Source organism: Microtus oregoni, unplaced genomic scaffold, assembly GCF_018167655.1.
Source record: "Microtus oregoni isolate MIOR12 unplaced genomic scaffold, Mior012 000049F_ref0000343, whole genome shotgun sequence".
Classification (NCBI taxonomy): Eukaryota; Metazoa; Chordata; class Mammalia; order Rodentia; family Cricetidae; genus Microtus; species Microtus oregoni.
Window position 1 is genome coordinate 4,564,898 of NW_024543223.1, and position 16,698 is coordinate 4,581,595.

The window sequence follows — 16,698 nt, forward strand, 5'->3', positions numbered from 1 at the left end:
TTAATGAAAGGAGGGACATGGAATCTAAAGACTTGGTTTCTGTGTACTTGACCATTTTGAGAAGATGGATTGTTTCATGGCTGTGTAATAGAGTTCTTGAGTCTTAAGGGGCAGCCTGAAGGTCTTAAATGAGTTCTTCACCAAATGCATCACCACTAGATAGCTCTCTCTGAAGCCAACACTTTTCCTGGACACGCTGCAGGAGCTGGATGTAATCCACTCTATTCTCGGCTTCCTGCTTAATTGCTCACCTGTGAGAGATGGCGGCTCTGGAGACAAAGTCTTCAGCCCTAGTGGCTATGAAGCCCCTTGTAGGTCCTGGCTGATGGCAGAGCAATGCCCATGGTCCGGCACTCATTGTGGGGTGTCTGGCCCCAGTGCACTAACCCCAGTCTCTCTTTAAACTGCAACCACTGCTGCCTGGTTAGAACCCTTTATCAGTTTCCTCCACAGCACACCCTCTAGAGGCTTTCACATCTGAGGGGGCCAGCGCTTCAGGGGTCCACGGATCACAAGGGTCCTTTGGTCAGGGTCATTTTGGTTCCATTCTCATTTCAGGGAGCCCCCAGCATGCTGCGCTTGGGACTGTATCTCAGGCCACCGGCCGGTTTGTGGACCAGGAGAGCCTCTCTGGGTTTCGGGCTCCGAGCTCCACCACCGCCATCCCAGTGTAGCGTGCCTTTCTGCAGGGCAATTTCTTCGCTGCCCTTCCTCTTTCCAACTTCTTCGCCTTCCTTCCAGGTCTCCCCAAACCCTGCCGCGTCGCCAACTCCTCTGCCCACTTCCTAGACATTTTTCCATCGCTACTGTTTCTAGCCGATGCTAGGCCGCGCCCCGCTCAAACCCGCTCTTGGCTCGGCTCCGCCCCTCATTTATAGTCCGCCCCACCCTCTCCACTCAGGCGATTGGTTTGCCAGGGGGCGGGGCCATGTCGGTGGGCGGGGAGTCTCAGTAAGTTGGCAAAGGCAGGACGTGCTCTCATCTCCAGCTACTGGGAAAGACGACGCTTCAAATCCGCCTGTCAAATCTGCGGGTCCAGCGTGGCCTCGCCTCCGCCGGCCTGACGTCACAGGACGCAGGCGCCGCGGGGGTTGCCGGGACGGGCCCAAGATGGCTGGGCGCTTTGGTTCCGCTATTGCCCGCCGCGCAGTGCCCCATTCATTTCCCCGCTGCTAAGTGGCTCTGCGGAGTGCGAGTAGGCGCCAAGCCTTCGGGGCCTGTCCCGCCGGGCAGGAGGCCGTCATGGCAACCCTTGAAAAGCTGATGAAGGCTTTCGAGTCGCTCAAGTCGTTCCAACAGCAGCAACAGCAGCAGCAGCAGCCGCCGCCACCACCGCCGCCGCCTCAGCCCCCTCAGCCGCCTCCTCAGGGGCAGCCGCCACCGCATGCACCGCCGCCACCGCCGCTGCCGGGTCCGGCCGAGGAGCCGCTGCACCGACCGTGAGTCCGGGCGCCGCAGCTCCCTCCCGGGGCCCGCTTCCCTGGCCTGCGTGCCGGAGACGGCCGACGCAAGCACCTGTCCAGAGAGAGGGTCGCGGTGCCTCCCGGAGGCCGGGCCTTCTGTCCGGCCCGGGCCCTCGACTCGTGGGGTCTTTGGCCTTCCTCAGAGGAGGCAGAGCCCGGTCAGGCCTGCGGGGGACACGCCGAGGGGCGTCTCGGCCCCAGTGCTTTCGCCCTTCCCAGCTTGTGAAGTTAGGGAGCGAACTTGTTTCTGTCTTCGGGGAGAAACTGGGGCTGTGGCACACTTGACTCCAGGAGAACTTGGAGAGGGCGAGACCTCTCCGGGTTGCCTCCTTAGGCCTCGGAGCTGGGAGCGCAGGATAGCGTGAGAGATGTGCGGTTAGTGGATGACATAATGCTTTTAGGAGGTCTCGGCGGGAGTGCTGAGGGCGGGGGAGTGTGAACCCATCCAATGGGATATTCTTTTTCCAAGTGACACTTGAAGCAGCCTGTGACTTGAGGCGCTTCGTATACTCCTGGCGTTTCGTTTAGTTGGTGTTGCAGTGTAGTAACAAGGTTTTAAGCATCACCGCAAAGGTCTGCTTCTGTACTCTCCTGTTGGTCTGCAGGTAATTGGATGGATGAGTTGTGGTTGTCGAGTACGTGGTGAGTTACTTAGGTGTGATTATTAATAAAAATTGTATGTATGCATGCACATATATATTTGAAAAAGTCAACTGATGTTTGTTGCCTGTTTCCTGCTGGAAATAAAATGGACATGTTGGTGTTGTGCAATTTCCACCAGGGAATGAATTTTACCGGTGTTATGGTCGGGCTTGATTTAGAGCATGGGTCACTCCTCGACTCTGAATATATCAGGTACTTCGGTAAAAATTCCTGTTTAATTCTTTGCTGAAGTCTTGTTGCGGGTGACTGGAGAGAATATTTGAAACAGAAGAGAGACCATGAATAACAATAGTCTTAAAAAAAAAAGCTCCACATTTCCTGGAAGTCCATGCTGAGTGTTCAGCCCTGTGCTTTCTTGCAGTTCAGGCCTTTCAACTCTGGGCATTTTATTTCTAATGTGGATTTGTACAATTAATAAGGAGAACTTTCAGGAAACAACCTACAAAAGAATCTCATTATTTATACTCATTTAGGGGAAAAAATTGTTCTGGTGCTGGGAATTTAACTTAAAGCTTCACACATGCTAGGCAAGTGCTTTACCACTGAGCTTTATTCCCAGCATATATTTAGTAATTTTTTCTTGTTTTTGTGTTTCTGATAGAGATCCTTTTCCTGTCCTGAGAGTCTAATTTAAAAAAAAAATGAAGATTTGGGGAGAAATGTTGGCTTATTTGATAGAATAAAATATAAGAATAAATTTTTCTTCTATAATGTGAAAGTATGTTTGAGTAGAAAAATACTTATGTGTAGATAAGTAATTTCTATTGTTTTTGCTTTTGAGACAGAGTTTCACTATGTAACTTTGGCTGGCCTGGAACTCATAGAGATCTATCCTTCTGCCTCTGACTCCTCAGTGCTGGGATTAAAGGCATTTGCCACCACGCCTGACTGTATAAGTAATTTCTAATTATTAGATTCTTACCGTGACTCTGTCTCTATGGGTGTTAGGAATTGTGGAAGTTCACATATTTCCCATATTTTCTGTAAACAAGTGTGGGGGTAGGGTGGGGTGATTACTCTGCGTGCTTTAAACACAAATTCAGTCTGGTTTCGCATAAGTAATTCATTAACATGGTACAGTTCCAAAGTTAGGAAAGGTTAAATAATGAAAACATCCCCGTCCCCATTCTCCTGACTACCTAACTCTGTCCCTAGGAGCAAACACTGTTTCTCCTCATGTGTCCTTCCAGATAAAATCTGGGCATATGTTAGGACAGATTTTTAAATTATTAACAGACAAAAGTGGTTTGGAACAAAAGCTTTTAAAAGTTTTAAAACCTAATTACTACACTGTACATCAAGAACTAACTGGAACATTCCCCAAAATCAACTGCATTAGTCTTGTAGTTATTTTAAATAAAAGCATATATCTCATATTTCTGTGTACTTTGCTGTTGGAAAACAGGTGTTCATTAGTAATAAGTAACAAACTCACTGCTTGGAAGCTTCGATTTTGGCATTTTGTCCACTTGCTTCAGTTAAAAGTCCTTTTTCCAAATCAAGACCAGCCAAAACAATTTTAGAATGAATCTGTTCTATTTTTATGGCTCTCATTGTATTACAGAGAACTAGTGTCACAGCCATGCGTGGGTTTCTGTTGAAATAGCAGAGCTCTCTCTCTGCTCAGTGTATAGGATGCAGGAGCTCTCGGGCTGGCTGTGGTGGGTCTGGTAGACCTTAAGCAGTTGACATTCACCCTTTACGTTTGCACTCTTCAGATTCCTATCTCATTTTTCCTGATTGTAGCCATTCACTTATCAGTATTTGCTGGTTGTCACCTGTGTGTCTAGCATTATTCTAGCTGTAGATTTTAGCAGGGAACAAAGTTATGTCCTCATGAAGCTAAAATTCTAGGGAGGGTCACAGACAATAAGCAAGAAAATAAGTGATAAGGTACAGTAAAGTAGGGAAGGGGATTAGTAGATGTCAGGGCCTTAGAGTGTTGTTTGGACAGGATGTTTAAGTAATGTCTAGTTGAAGGCCTTTTTGGAACGAACATCTGGAGTCAAGAATCTACTAGGAGGGTGTGTGGAAGAGGAGTGTTCCTGCAGGGAGAACTTGTCAAAAAAGCTTTCCTGAGGGATGCCATTTTTTGCTGGATGAAAAGAGTAGCTGTAGTCGGGGAAGAGCAAGAGGGAAGCCCTGGTGTTATCAGTTATTGCAGTTAGCTCCAGATATAAAACCTGGCTACAGGATCTTAACAGGCAAAGGCAAGAGTTTATCAGAAGACAAACTACGTCTAGGAAGTTCAGGAAGTTCAGGTCCCAGACACCAAGTCCCAGTCTTCATTCTTGCACACTTTTTTGGTTTATGTGTCTTGTTGATTCATACGAATTTCTCGTGTTCTGGATACTATTTCCTTATCAGACATAATTTGCAAACCTTTTCTATGTATTGTCTTTTCAATTTCTCTGTTTATTTTTTGAGACAGGAGTTTGCTATGTATCTCTAGTTTGTCTGGTATACTCTGTAGCCCAAGTTCTCAAAACTTGCTTTGGTCCTTTTGGCACAACTTCCCAAGTACTGGTATACTCTAGATATGCCCCTGTGTGTATGTGTGTTTTGAATGGTGTATAGTGTATATATTGTGTAGAATATGCAGAGGCCAAAAGAGTATGTTGAGTGACTTCCTCCTCTGTTGCTCTCTATGTCTTTGACTGAACGTAAAGCTCCTAATTACTTTTTAGCTGCCTGACCAAAACACTGGTGATCTGCCTGTCCTTACCCACCACAGAGAGATTACAAGCATACATAGCCATGCCCAATTTTTACTTGCATGCCGAAGATTTAAACTCAGGATTTAGGCTTGTAAAGCCAGTACTGTTACCCATTGAACCTCTACCCAGCTTAGCTCCCTGACTCACTTTCCTATTCATTCATTCATTCATTTATTTTTGAGATAGGGCTTCTTTGTGTCCAGTTCTAGCCGTCCTGGAACTCAACTCTGTAGACCTAGCTGGCCTCAAACACACAGAGATCTGCTTGCCTCTACCTTCCAGGTGCTGGGATTAAAGGCGTGCACCACCACTACCTAGTGTTCTTCAGAGCACAGAAGTTTTAAATTTTGATGAAGTCCAATTTGTTTGTTTTTGTCTTTAGTTACAGTATATTAGATATTTAAGAAGCCACTGCATTATCTGAAATCACAAAGATTTACACCTGGTCTTCTAAGAACTGTCAAGTCGTAGCGCTGATATGCAAGTCTGACCCATTTTGAGTTTGTGGCTAAGGTAGAGGTTTGACACTTTTCTTTTGCATGTGGAATCCAGCACTTTGGTTAAAGAAAATGTTCTTTTTTCATTGAATTGTGTTGACATCTTTGTTAAAAATTAATTACCTTTCTGTGTGTAGATTTTTTTTTTACTTCTTTTTCTGTGATTGATCTGTGTGTCTGTTCTATGCCAGTACTATAGTCTTGATTGCAGATTTGAATCATTATCTCAAATTATGAAGTATGCCCCCCAACCTGTCTTTTTCAGTATTGATTTAGTTATTTTGGGTCCCTTGCATTTCTGTATGAATTATAGGATCATGCTGTTAGTTTCTACAAAGACGCCATCTGAGATTGACTCTGTATAATCAATCTTACTTTAGTCCATCAATATTGGCAAGCTTTCATGGCCAGATAGTAAATATTTCAGGCTCTGTGGACATAATGTCATCACAGCTAGTTAGCTCTGCCATTGTAGCATAATAAAAGTACTCATAGATAATATATAAGAATGAGTACATAAAATTGAAATTTTACATGATTTTCAAGTCAAGTTATGAAATATTTGTTGACTTTTTAAAAGAATATTTTTTTTTTTTTTGGTTTTTTCGAGACAGGGTTTCTCTGTGGCTTTGGAGCCTGTCCTGGAACTAGCTCTGTAGACCAGGCTGGGAATATTTTTATTTTTTGTTGTTGTTTTTTGAGACAGGCTTTCTCTTTGTAGCCTTGGCTATCATGGAACTAGCTAGCTCTGAAGACCAGGATGTCCTCAAACTCACAGAGCTCCAGTTGCTTCTTTTTCCCAGTGCTGGGTTTAAAGGTGTGTGCCACCATGGCTAGCTCTTGTGTAGGTCTTGTATAGGTGACCATAACTGCAGTGAGGTCATGAAAGCAACAGCCATGTCATGTCTGAAAGACAGCGCTTCATAGAACTCCCTGAAATCTGGCTTTTATGTTCTGTTCTCTCCACCCACCCTTCCCTGAACCTTGTGGGTGGGGTTGATTTAGACAACACATTCAGTAGTCACTTCTTAGTATACTTAGTCTTCTGCAGATAGAAGCTTCTTTGGCCAACGCAGATGATAGTACTAGTTTATGAGTATAAACAGATATTTAGAAGGCAGTCTAACAACTTGTCTGTTTAACAGAACAACAGTGGTAAGGTCCCCCTTTTAGGGCCTGTAACCTCCTTCCTCTGAGTCTTAGGCTTTGTACTAAATTTCTACCTTTTGTGGAGCAGGCTTTAAATCCAGTTAGAAAGCAGTTGGTTATCCTTGTATCCTTTATACCACGGTTGCACTAATAGTCACATTTTGTCTCCATTGCCTATATTGTAGCATTCAGGGGCCAGTGCTTAGTAAGACCGTTCATGTCCTTTTTTCCCCGGTGGCCTTCATAAAATCTGGCATTATGAAAACTAGCCAGCCAACGGGAAGTTTTCAGGTCGATTCTATCTTTATTTCTCTGTGTCCTGTATGCAACCAAAGTGTGTTATATCTTCAACAGTAGGGTCTTACCATCTAGTTACATTGGGCATCCAAGAGCATTGGAAATAGCCTGTGTTGTTTGTGTGTGTGTGTGCTTCTGGTGTCTCCCTGAACAATAAGGTATCCCATGCTTAGCACTGGGAATTTTCATTTAATAATACATTTTTTCTGGGGGACACACTGTCTACTCATGTACATACCTGTGTTGAAACTCCTTAAAACACACACACACACACACACACACACACACTTCTAAATTAGCTATCAAAGTAGTGAGTTCTATAAGGTCCCTCCCCCCCTTTCTTTACATTCTGTAAAATAACCACACAATTATTATACAACCCAAACAACCCAACGGTTGTAGTATTGGGCATTAATATCCTGGATCAGTTAAAACTTAGAGTCACACAAACACCTGTTTGCAAGTGATCAGTAGCTTTAGGGGTAGTGGCCCCAAAAGAAGTCAGTTTAGAAGTCCTCAACAGGTAGTTAAGCTCCTTAGCAACATGAAGGAATATAACTGCATTGATACCTGCAGCAGCTCAGATGAATAGCGGCGATTATGGGCAAGCTGGTTCCTAATGCCTATTTTATGATTCTATTTATGTGACATTTTCTATAATGTCAGACTTTTGGTGATTCAGGGTTTTTTTTTTCTTATTTTCTCCCCTGTGGTAAAATAACATCATATAAAATGTAACCATTTCAAATATACAATCTATGATAGTAAAAACAGTGTTCAGTTGTTACCACCAGCCACCTCTGTAACTCTTTTTGATGTTGCTCTTTAAAGTATATTACAGATTTTTACTTGACACATTGTAATTGTGCATGTTTATGAACACGGTGATTTTTGAATTACACATGCTAGTACCTTTTATTGCAATGAACTCATTAGCAGGAAAGGCTCTGGTATAGTGGTCCTTTTCTATGATACAGACCATGGGGTGGGCAAGTCGTAGGTCTTGACTCCCTAGTCAAATGGCATTTGTATGTTGAAATAAAACCCTGGTTTGTGTGTTCGTTTTACACACTAGCTACCACCTTTCCTTTATCAGCCCTGGGTTTGATTTTTGGCTCTGCTGATGGATCCTTTCTCTTAGGAGTACTGAGAAGGTGATGTGCAGCCCCTGTCCTGTTCTCATTTTGCTAGCATGACTTATATGTTGATTCTTTGTGTGTGGCTCTTGCACTAGAGGGAGCTGGGTAAGAACTGTCTTTTTTTTTAAATAACATAATTTTTTTTATTAATTCTTTGGGAATTTCACATCATGCAGCCTAATTTTGTTCACTTCCCAGTCCCTCCATATCCTCCCCTCACCCCTGTATCACCCCCTAAAAGAAAATTAAAACAACAAAGCAAGCAAGCAAACAAGAGCAAAACAAAACCAAAATTTCTCTTCTCCATCTATCCCGTCTCTCCATTACCTCTTCATTTGTCCTGGTGGCATTGGGAATGGTGTGTCACATAAAATACCCTTTTGTCCAATCAGCTTTACTTGCAAATGTTCATTGCAGTGAGTCATTGGTCTGGTTCAAGGTCTCTGGTTTCCGGTACACCATCATCACTGGATCTGCACCAAAACTCCTCTGGGTTATCCTGTGGCCACCCTGAGTCATGGAGATCCTGTGGGATTCCACAGGACCAGTCCCTTCACGAGCTCGAGTAGGTCATAGATGGAGTGGATATGTTAGGGTGGGCCAACCCAAGGCCCTGCTGTAGGCCTGGGTGGTGGCTGAGCTTGTCAGTCCCGGCCACTGGTGCCTTCCACCTCAAATGAGAGAAGGAGCCAACTTTTATGCCCTTGCTATCAGGGTCAGTGAGAACTGTTTGTTTTTTAGTCATTAAATCCAGAGTTCCAGGCTCATGGCAAGTTCTCAGGAAGTTCTTATTAAAGTGTAGTTAGAGTTATAATACATATTTTGTTAAACATTTAGCACTTTCATACTTTCTACTTTTGTTTTTCAAGTTAAATCTTTTTCTACTTACCAGTTTCATGCTTTAGAACCTTATTCTCTTTTTATTAAAAAATCGTGGGTAGGCCAGGTGTGGTGGCCTATACATTTAATTCCTGCACTTGGGAGGCAGAGACAGGAGAATCTTTGTGAGCTCGAGGCCAGCCTGGTCTACATGGTGAGTTCCAGGACAGCCAGAGCTACATAATGATTCCCTGTCTCAAAAACTCCAAAGCACATCAAAACCAAATTGTGGGCCAGTGAGATAGTGAGTAGAGATGCTTGCTTCCAAGCCAACAGCACTCTGAGTCTAATCTTTGGGACCCACATGGTGGGAGGAGAGGACCAATCTCCACAATTGTCTCTGATCTCCACGAGTGCTGTGGCATGCACATAAAATGTATTAAAACGTGCATGTAAAACAGTGTATAAAACTTGGCCACCATTGTCAGTCAGAACATAGCTCTAGTGGCACCCTTCCTTAATTGAGTTCTGTTCCTTGAGTGATCTTCCCTCATCTTTGGCACCTTTCTGCCCTGCTGTATAGTTTCATCGAAGAGGTGTATTTCTTTAAACAACCTTATTGGGTTTTTCTTACTTTTTGGAGACAGTAGTTGTGATAGGAATTAAACTTGAGAAAATGTAGGCCAACTTAAGCACTGAATTTTACTACACTGTGACTCAGTTTTGACTATCACATGAATAGAATCATACAGCGCTACCTGCTCGTACTTAACGTGTGTTGCATCTCTTTTTGTTTAGGGTTATTGGCTTAATATTTACCCATTTACTTAGTCTGTTTTGTATGAATATACCATGCTTTTCTCATTTTAGTTGTATGTTTGGGTTATTAAGCATTTACAGGTAAGTGCTGCTGTGAGCATACCTCCTCCCCCCTTGACCTATCTTTTCCTTCACAAAATGATGCTTTTTAATGAGCAATTCCTCATTTTGATGAAGTCCAATTTATCATACTTTTCCATTATGGTAAGTGCTTTTATTTCTTTTTTGATGAATTTTTAATCAACCCGAGGTCACGAGACATTTCTTGATTCTGTTGCATAAATGACATATTGATTTGCCTTTCCCATTGAAGATGGCTGTGTATTAGAAGTTAATTTTTGTATGCATGAAATAGACTTCTTGTTTGTCTTTCCAATGTGGTCGCTCCTTTCTCAAGTTTCTTCGATGCTCTTGTGTATCTCCTCCCTATTATTATTATTATTATTATTATTATTTTGGTTTTTATGGAAGAATTTCTCTGTGTAACAACTCTGAATGTCCTGGAACTCACTCTGTAGACCAGGCTGCTGGTCTTGAACTCATAGAGAGCTGCCTGTCTCTGCCTCCTGAGTGCTGGGATTGAAGGGATGCACTACCACCTTTTTTTGGCGCGCTCTCTCTCTCTCTCTCCCCTCCCTCCCTCCCTCCCTCCCTCCCTCCCTCCCTCCCTCCCTCCCTTTAATTTGTTGATCTATTTAAGACATAGTTTTATTTTGTACCCATGCTGTCCTTGAACATGTTGTGATCTTCCTGCCTCTACTACTCCTGCATTCTAGGATTGAAGATATATACCATGCCTGGGTATGGCATAATCCTAGCACTCGAGAGGCAGAGGCAGGCAGATCTCTGTGAATTTGAGGCCAGCCTGACCTATAGAGTGAATTCCAGAATAGCCAGGGCCATTACAGAGAGACCCTGTCTTAAAAAAAAAATTAAGTGTGAAACAATACTTGTGTAATAGGACTTGGCAAAAGTCAGAGAGCAGCTGATGAGAAATCAGACAGAAACTATGACTTCCTACCCTAGTTTGCTGTGCTTCCCAGTGGTGGTACAGGCTGTAGACCTCAGTCTTGCCACCAGCTCTGTGTGTGTGTGTGTGTGTGAGATACTGGTGAGGAGAAATGAGTTCTTAGATAATTTTATGATTATCTAAGCCAGGATTTAACATGCCTCCATCATTGTGAGCCTCTGAAGATTGCTTTGTTGCAATGTTAGAAGAAACTGGCTGAAGCTTGTTTTCATTTTGATGATGTAGTTTCAAGTGATTGAAGAGAGCCAGATTGTTTTTACCCTATTGATACAGTTCTTGCCCTGAGCTATGTAGTTCCTTCTATTCATTTTTTTTTAAATATTTATTTATTATATATACAATATTCTGTCTGTGTGTATGCCTGCAGGCCAGAAGAGGGCACCAGACCCCATTACAGATGGTTGTGAGCCACCATATGGTTGCTGGGAATTGAACTCAGGACCTTTGGAAGAGCAGACAATGCTCTTAACCTCTGAGCCATCTCTCCAGCCCCCCTTCTATTCATTTTACTTTTCATGTAAAACAAATCAGTTTGACTTATCTTTAAAAATCCACCTAATTCCATGGGGAATGAAATAGCTACAAGTTGTCTTTTGTTTGTTTTTTTTAAACATTTGGTTTTCTTATTGGACAAAATGAGATAGAAAAGAACTTTTTTCAGACAGGGACCTAGGCTAGGTTTTGTGAGCTGGAGGTGAGGCAGAAGAATCTTAACTTCTCATCTAGAAGGGGATACAGAGTGAGGTTCAGGACAACTGGGAGAGAGGAAGGAAGAAAGCAGGTTTGTGGGGGGCACTCTATAGAACTCAGTTGGAAGAAGAAAGCAGGATTGTGGGGGCACTCTATAGAACTCAGTTGGAAGAAGAAAGCGGGATTGTGGGGGCACTCTATAGAACTCAGTTGGAAGAAGAAAGCGGGATTGTGGGGGCACTCTAGAACTCCGTTGGAAGAAGAAAGCGGGATGATGGGGGACATTCTAGAACTCAGTTGGAAGAAGAAAGCGGGATTGTGGGGGGCACTCTATAGAACTCAGTTGGAAGAAGAAAGCGGGATTGTGGGGGGCACTCTATAGAATTCAGTTGGAAGAAGAAAGTAGGATTGTGGGGGCACTCTAGAACTCCGTTGGAAGAAGAAAGCGGGATTGTGGGGGCACTCTATAGAACTCAGTTGGAAGAAGAAAGCGGGATTGTGGGGGGCACTCTATAGAATTCAGTTGGAAGAAGAAAGTAGGATTGTGGGGGCACTCTAGAACTCAGTTGGAAGAAGAAAGCGGGATTGTGGGGGCACTCTATAGAACTCAGTTGGAAGAAGAAAGCGGGATTGTGGGGGCACTCTAGAACTCCGTTAGAAGATGTATGCCCCAAACACTACAAGCTTTACCATTTCTATTTCTTCCATCTCTTTTAAACTAAACTTTAAAGGGCCAGTGTTCCCTACTGGTGAATGCTGGTGAGGAATACATTATAATTTGCACTATGATTTGTTTCCTATCAGTAGTTGCTTCCTTTTTCTAGCTAAGTAGTTTCCATTGTTTGGCTATCACATTTTGTTTGTCTTTTACTGGTGAAGGATGTTTGCAAGGTTTCAATTCTAGCATTGCTACAGTGATCCTCTTATGAGGATGAGAGGTGTGGAGAGCCTGTGCTTCTGAAAGTCGTATAGGGACCAAAGATGCTTCCATTTCCAATTTTAATAGCTTGTGTTGTTGTGTGTACTTATAGAAGCTTGAGGGCTGCTTTAGCAATTAAGTGCAAATTGTTTGTTAGCAAGGTTTTTTTCATTTTATTATAATTAAACTGCCCCCAAAACTAGTGATCTTCTGATTTGTTTTCAGTTTACCCTATGTTTTAAATCTTTCCTCTCTACTCTACTTTGATTTTGCTAACTTTGAGGACACCTGAAGCTATAGGATAGGTATGAAAGAAGCACGTTAGTCTGGCCTTTTGTCTAGGCTGTTCATCTTTTGCTTACTGACAGGTGTTTTTACTTTTGTTTTTGTAACAGGGTTTCTCTGTGTAGCCCTAGCTGTCTTGGAACTTGCCAGGCAGACTTTGAACTCAGAGATCCGCCTGCCTCTGGATTGCTTCAATTAAAGGCTTGTGCTACCCTGTCTGACTCCTTCTGACAGGTTTTTATTTTTGTTTGTGTGTTTGTTTTGTCGTTTTTGGTTTTTCAAGACAGGGTTTCTCAGTGTAACAGCCCTGACTGTCCTGCAATTCACTCTGTACATCAGCTGGTCTTTAACTCACAGAGATCTGCCTGCCTCAGCTCCTTGAATGCTGGGGTTAAAGGCATGTGCCACCACCTGGCTTTTTTTTTTTTAAAGAAGGCTTATTTCTAGTTTTTTTTTCTTTTGGTGTGTGTGTGTGTGTGTGTGTGTGTGTGTGTGTGTATAGACTAGTTAGCCACTGAGGTCTACATAGTATACTGACCATATTCAGTTAACCATACCAATTTTGAGAACAGAGGCAGTTTCATACATGTTTTCAGTATACAGGTTTTTTTTTTTTTGATTTTTCGAGACAGGGTTTCTCCGTTCCTGTCCTGGAACTACCTCTTGTTGTAGACCAGGCTGGCCTCGAACTCACAGAGATCCGCCTGCCTCTGCCTCCCGAGTGCTAGGATTAAGGCATGCGCCACCACCGCCCAGCTCAGTATACAGTTTTATGAAATTTGACTAATCTATAAATCCCTGTGGTTACCATGATCAAGATTTATAGATTTTATTTTATTTATTATATTATTGATGTAGGATAGTATCATATTTTGTGTCCCACGGAGTATCTTATTCATTGTAATCCATGTCTCCATACTCTTACTGCCAAGAAAGAAAAGAAGTTACTAATTAATCTGTAATATGCCATTGGTTGTAATATGCATTCTTGTTTCAGTGTCATTAAATAGGGGAAATGTGAACTGAACGTGGATTGGTGAGACATAGATCATATTTGAAGTCAGATAACCAGTTCTGGCTCTTACTTTCTACATGTGTGATTTTTGGCAAGTCAAAGCTAAGATCAAGCTATGAAATTTTGGTGGGTGATCAGTAGTCCCTAGCATAATTTGTCAAGAAAATACCCTTTCAGGAAAGAAATGAAAGAGACACACTCACTGACTCCAGAACTGACAGATTCTTTATGGACTTAACATTCAGGCTCTGAATCTTTCTGTGCTGGGAACCCCTGCACAGTCTTCTTTATCTTTGACTTTACCTTTCATAGGGTCTCTCTTGCCGGTTTTCCTCCCTGCCTGACTGTTGGCACTTTATTTTCTCCTTCTCTCTGTAAGGGGAAGGTAATACTTTTTTGACGCTTCTGATTTTTGTGTGTGAGTGGTGCATTAGGAAGCACTTGGGGAAGCTCATCTCTCATCACCCCTCTCTATCCTCATGCTACCCTGTTCCCAGTGTGGAGTTAGTGATTCACTAGTAATAGCCAAGAACTACTTAGGAATGGATGAAATATAGAAACAAATGACGTAGTCACTTCAGCATATGCTCATTTCTTTTCCTTTTGATTTTTAGAAAGAAGGAACTCTCAGCCACCAAGAAGGACCGTGTGAGTCATTGTCTAACAATATGTGAAAATATTGTGGCACAGTCTCTCAGGTAATTCTTTTAAAAGAAATTTATTTATATATATATATGTGTGTGTGTGTGTGTGTGTGTGTGTGTGTGAGTGTGTGCGCTCTATTTACATGCCTGCATGACAGAAGAGGGCATCAGATCCTATTATAAATGGTTGTATACCACCTTGTAGTTGCTGAGAATTGAACTCAGGACTTCTGGAAGAACAGCCAGTGCTCTTAACCACAGAGCCATCTTTCTAGCCTCTTCTTTCTTTCTTTCTTTCTTTCTTTCTTTCTTTCTTTCTTTTTTCCTTCCTTTCTTCCTCTTCTTTTTTTTTTAAGTTGTCTCTCAGATAATTGTATTAGAAACTTTCTATAGAAATACAAACTGATTGCTGGATGGTGGTGGCATAGGTCTTTAATCCCAGCACACAGGAGGCAGAGGCAGAGGCAGGTGGATCTCTATGAGTTCCAGAAAAATCTATTCTGTATAATGAGTTCTAAGACAGCCAGGGCTACACAGAGAAACCCTGTCTTCGAAAACCAAAACAACAACAACAACAAACATAACAACTGTGTATTTTCACTCTTAATGGAGTAAACATATCCTTTGTACCCCTAGCCATCTTTAAAAAGTTCATCTAGTCTAAGTGTGGTGTGGTGCAGACCTGTAATCCTGGTATTTGGCAGGCTGAGACAGGAGGACCTTGAATTTGTGATTAGCCTTTGAAATAGCAAAACCCAGCATCAAGAAAAATCTATTTAAAATAAGGATGCTTTCACCACATCTAGCTGTGTTATAAGGGTATGGGGCTCTGTCATAGGTAATGTTTTCTTTTTGGCATCTTAATATGAGAATTTTAGCCATATGATAGTTGAATGGGATGTTGGTGTTTGATTTGTACTCTTTTAGGATTTGTTTATTTTTATTTTATGTGTGTAAGTGTTGAACCCACAGAGACCATAAGAGGGCCCTTGAGTCTCTGAAACTGGAGTTAAAGTAAGTTGCTGTGTGGGTGTTGGGAACCAAATCTAGGTCCTCTGCAAGAGCAGCAAGTGCCCAGGATGGTCTCAAACTCACTATATGGCAAAGGATGACCTTGAATTCCTGATCTTCCTGCTTCAACCTGGGTGCTCAGATTATGGACCTGATGTCTCAGAGTAGATTCTTATGATGAAACACCATGACCAAAAGCAGCTTTCATTTATGTGTCCATTTAACAGTCAGTCTATCAGTGATGGAAGTCAGGACAGGAACCTGGAGGCAGGAGCTGATGCAGAGGCCATGGAAGGTGCTGCTTACTGGCTTGTTTGTTCCTCATGGCTCGATCAGCCTGCTTTTTTATAGACGCCACAGTCCCAAGACCAGGGGTGTTTCTTTCTAACAACAATGGGCTAGACCCTCCAACATCAATCACTAATTAAGAAAATGCCCTACAGACTTCTTTGCTTGTAGCCCCATTTTATGGAGGCTTTTTCTCAATTGAGGTTCCCTCCTCTTAGATGACTTTAGCTTATGTCAAGTTGACAGAAAACTAGCAAGGACACCTGGCTTTAGTATATAGCTTAAATATTAAAATCCACCTTAAATAATAAATACATTCAACTTGGGGAAGGTATTGACAATGTATAAATGAGGCTTAATGGTTTATCTTGTAAATCATTATAGAAAAGACCGTTATCCTAATAAGCAAATAGATTTTTTAAAAAAAGACAAGTATTTCAAGAAAGAAATTTGACTTGGCTACTTAGAGACAAGAGGTTCATGAATTAGAGGCTAGCTTAGACTTTATAAAATCATCAACTCTTTTCAAAAAAAAGAAAGAAAGAAAGGAATTAGGTTGGACTCCGTACTTATTTTGGGTTTCCTATGTTAAAATTTTATCTTTTTGTTTGTTTTTTCTTTGTTTCTTTGTTTTTTTTTTCCTTTGGTTTTTCGAGACAGGTTTCTCTGTGGTTTGGAGCCTGTCCTGGAACTAGCTCTTGTAGACCAGGCTGGTCTCGAACTCACAGAGATCCGCCTGCCTCTGCCTCCCGAGTGCTGGGATTAAAGGCGTGCACCACCACCGCCCGGCTCCTTTCTTTGTTTTTTTGAAACAGGGTTTCTCCATGTAACAGTCCTGGCTGTCCTGGACCTTTATTTGTAGACCAGGCTGGCCTCAAACTTACTGAGATCCACCTACCTGTGTCTCCCAAGTGCTGGGATTAGTGTGTGCCATCACTGCCCAGCCTAAAAGTTCATCTTTATTAGTTGTGGACTGAATGCCTCGGCTTCCATCCCAGTCTCTGTGTTGAAGGCTTAATCCCCCGTCTGTAACTGAGACCAACTATACATTTTAGCAAGTGAATTCAGTGCTTACTCTGTCTTCTTGGGGTTAATGCCACATCCTACAAAGTTAAACCACTTTGTCTCATAAACTGCTCTTCAAATACCAATCACAGACCTGGTCTACAAATCAAGGTCCAGGACAGCCAGGACTGTTACATGGAGAAACCCTGTCTCAAAAAAACAAAGAAAGGAGCCGGGCGGTGGTGGTG

The 16,698-nt window shown here is 42.5% G+C and overlaps 1 protein-coding gene across 2 annotated transcripts in view; it reads left to right on the plus strand.

Moving 5' to 3' along the window:
• The first annotated feature begins 1,110 nt into the window (after positions 1–1,110).
• The window catches only part of LOC121436398 (huntingtin-like), a 144,467-nt gene continuing 128,879 nt past the window's right edge, over positions 1,111–16,698 (plus strand). For both annotated transcript variants that reach the window (XM_041636237.1, XM_041636238.1), the window contains exons 1-2: positions 1,111–1,439; positions 14,117–14,200. In XM_041636237.1, coding sequence (XP_041492171.1) covers positions 1,243–1,439; positions 14,117–14,200 — 281 coding nt within the window. In that variant the 5' untranslated portion in view covers positions 1,111–1,242. The remainder of the gene's footprint in view (positions 1,440–14,116; positions 14,201–16,698) is intronic.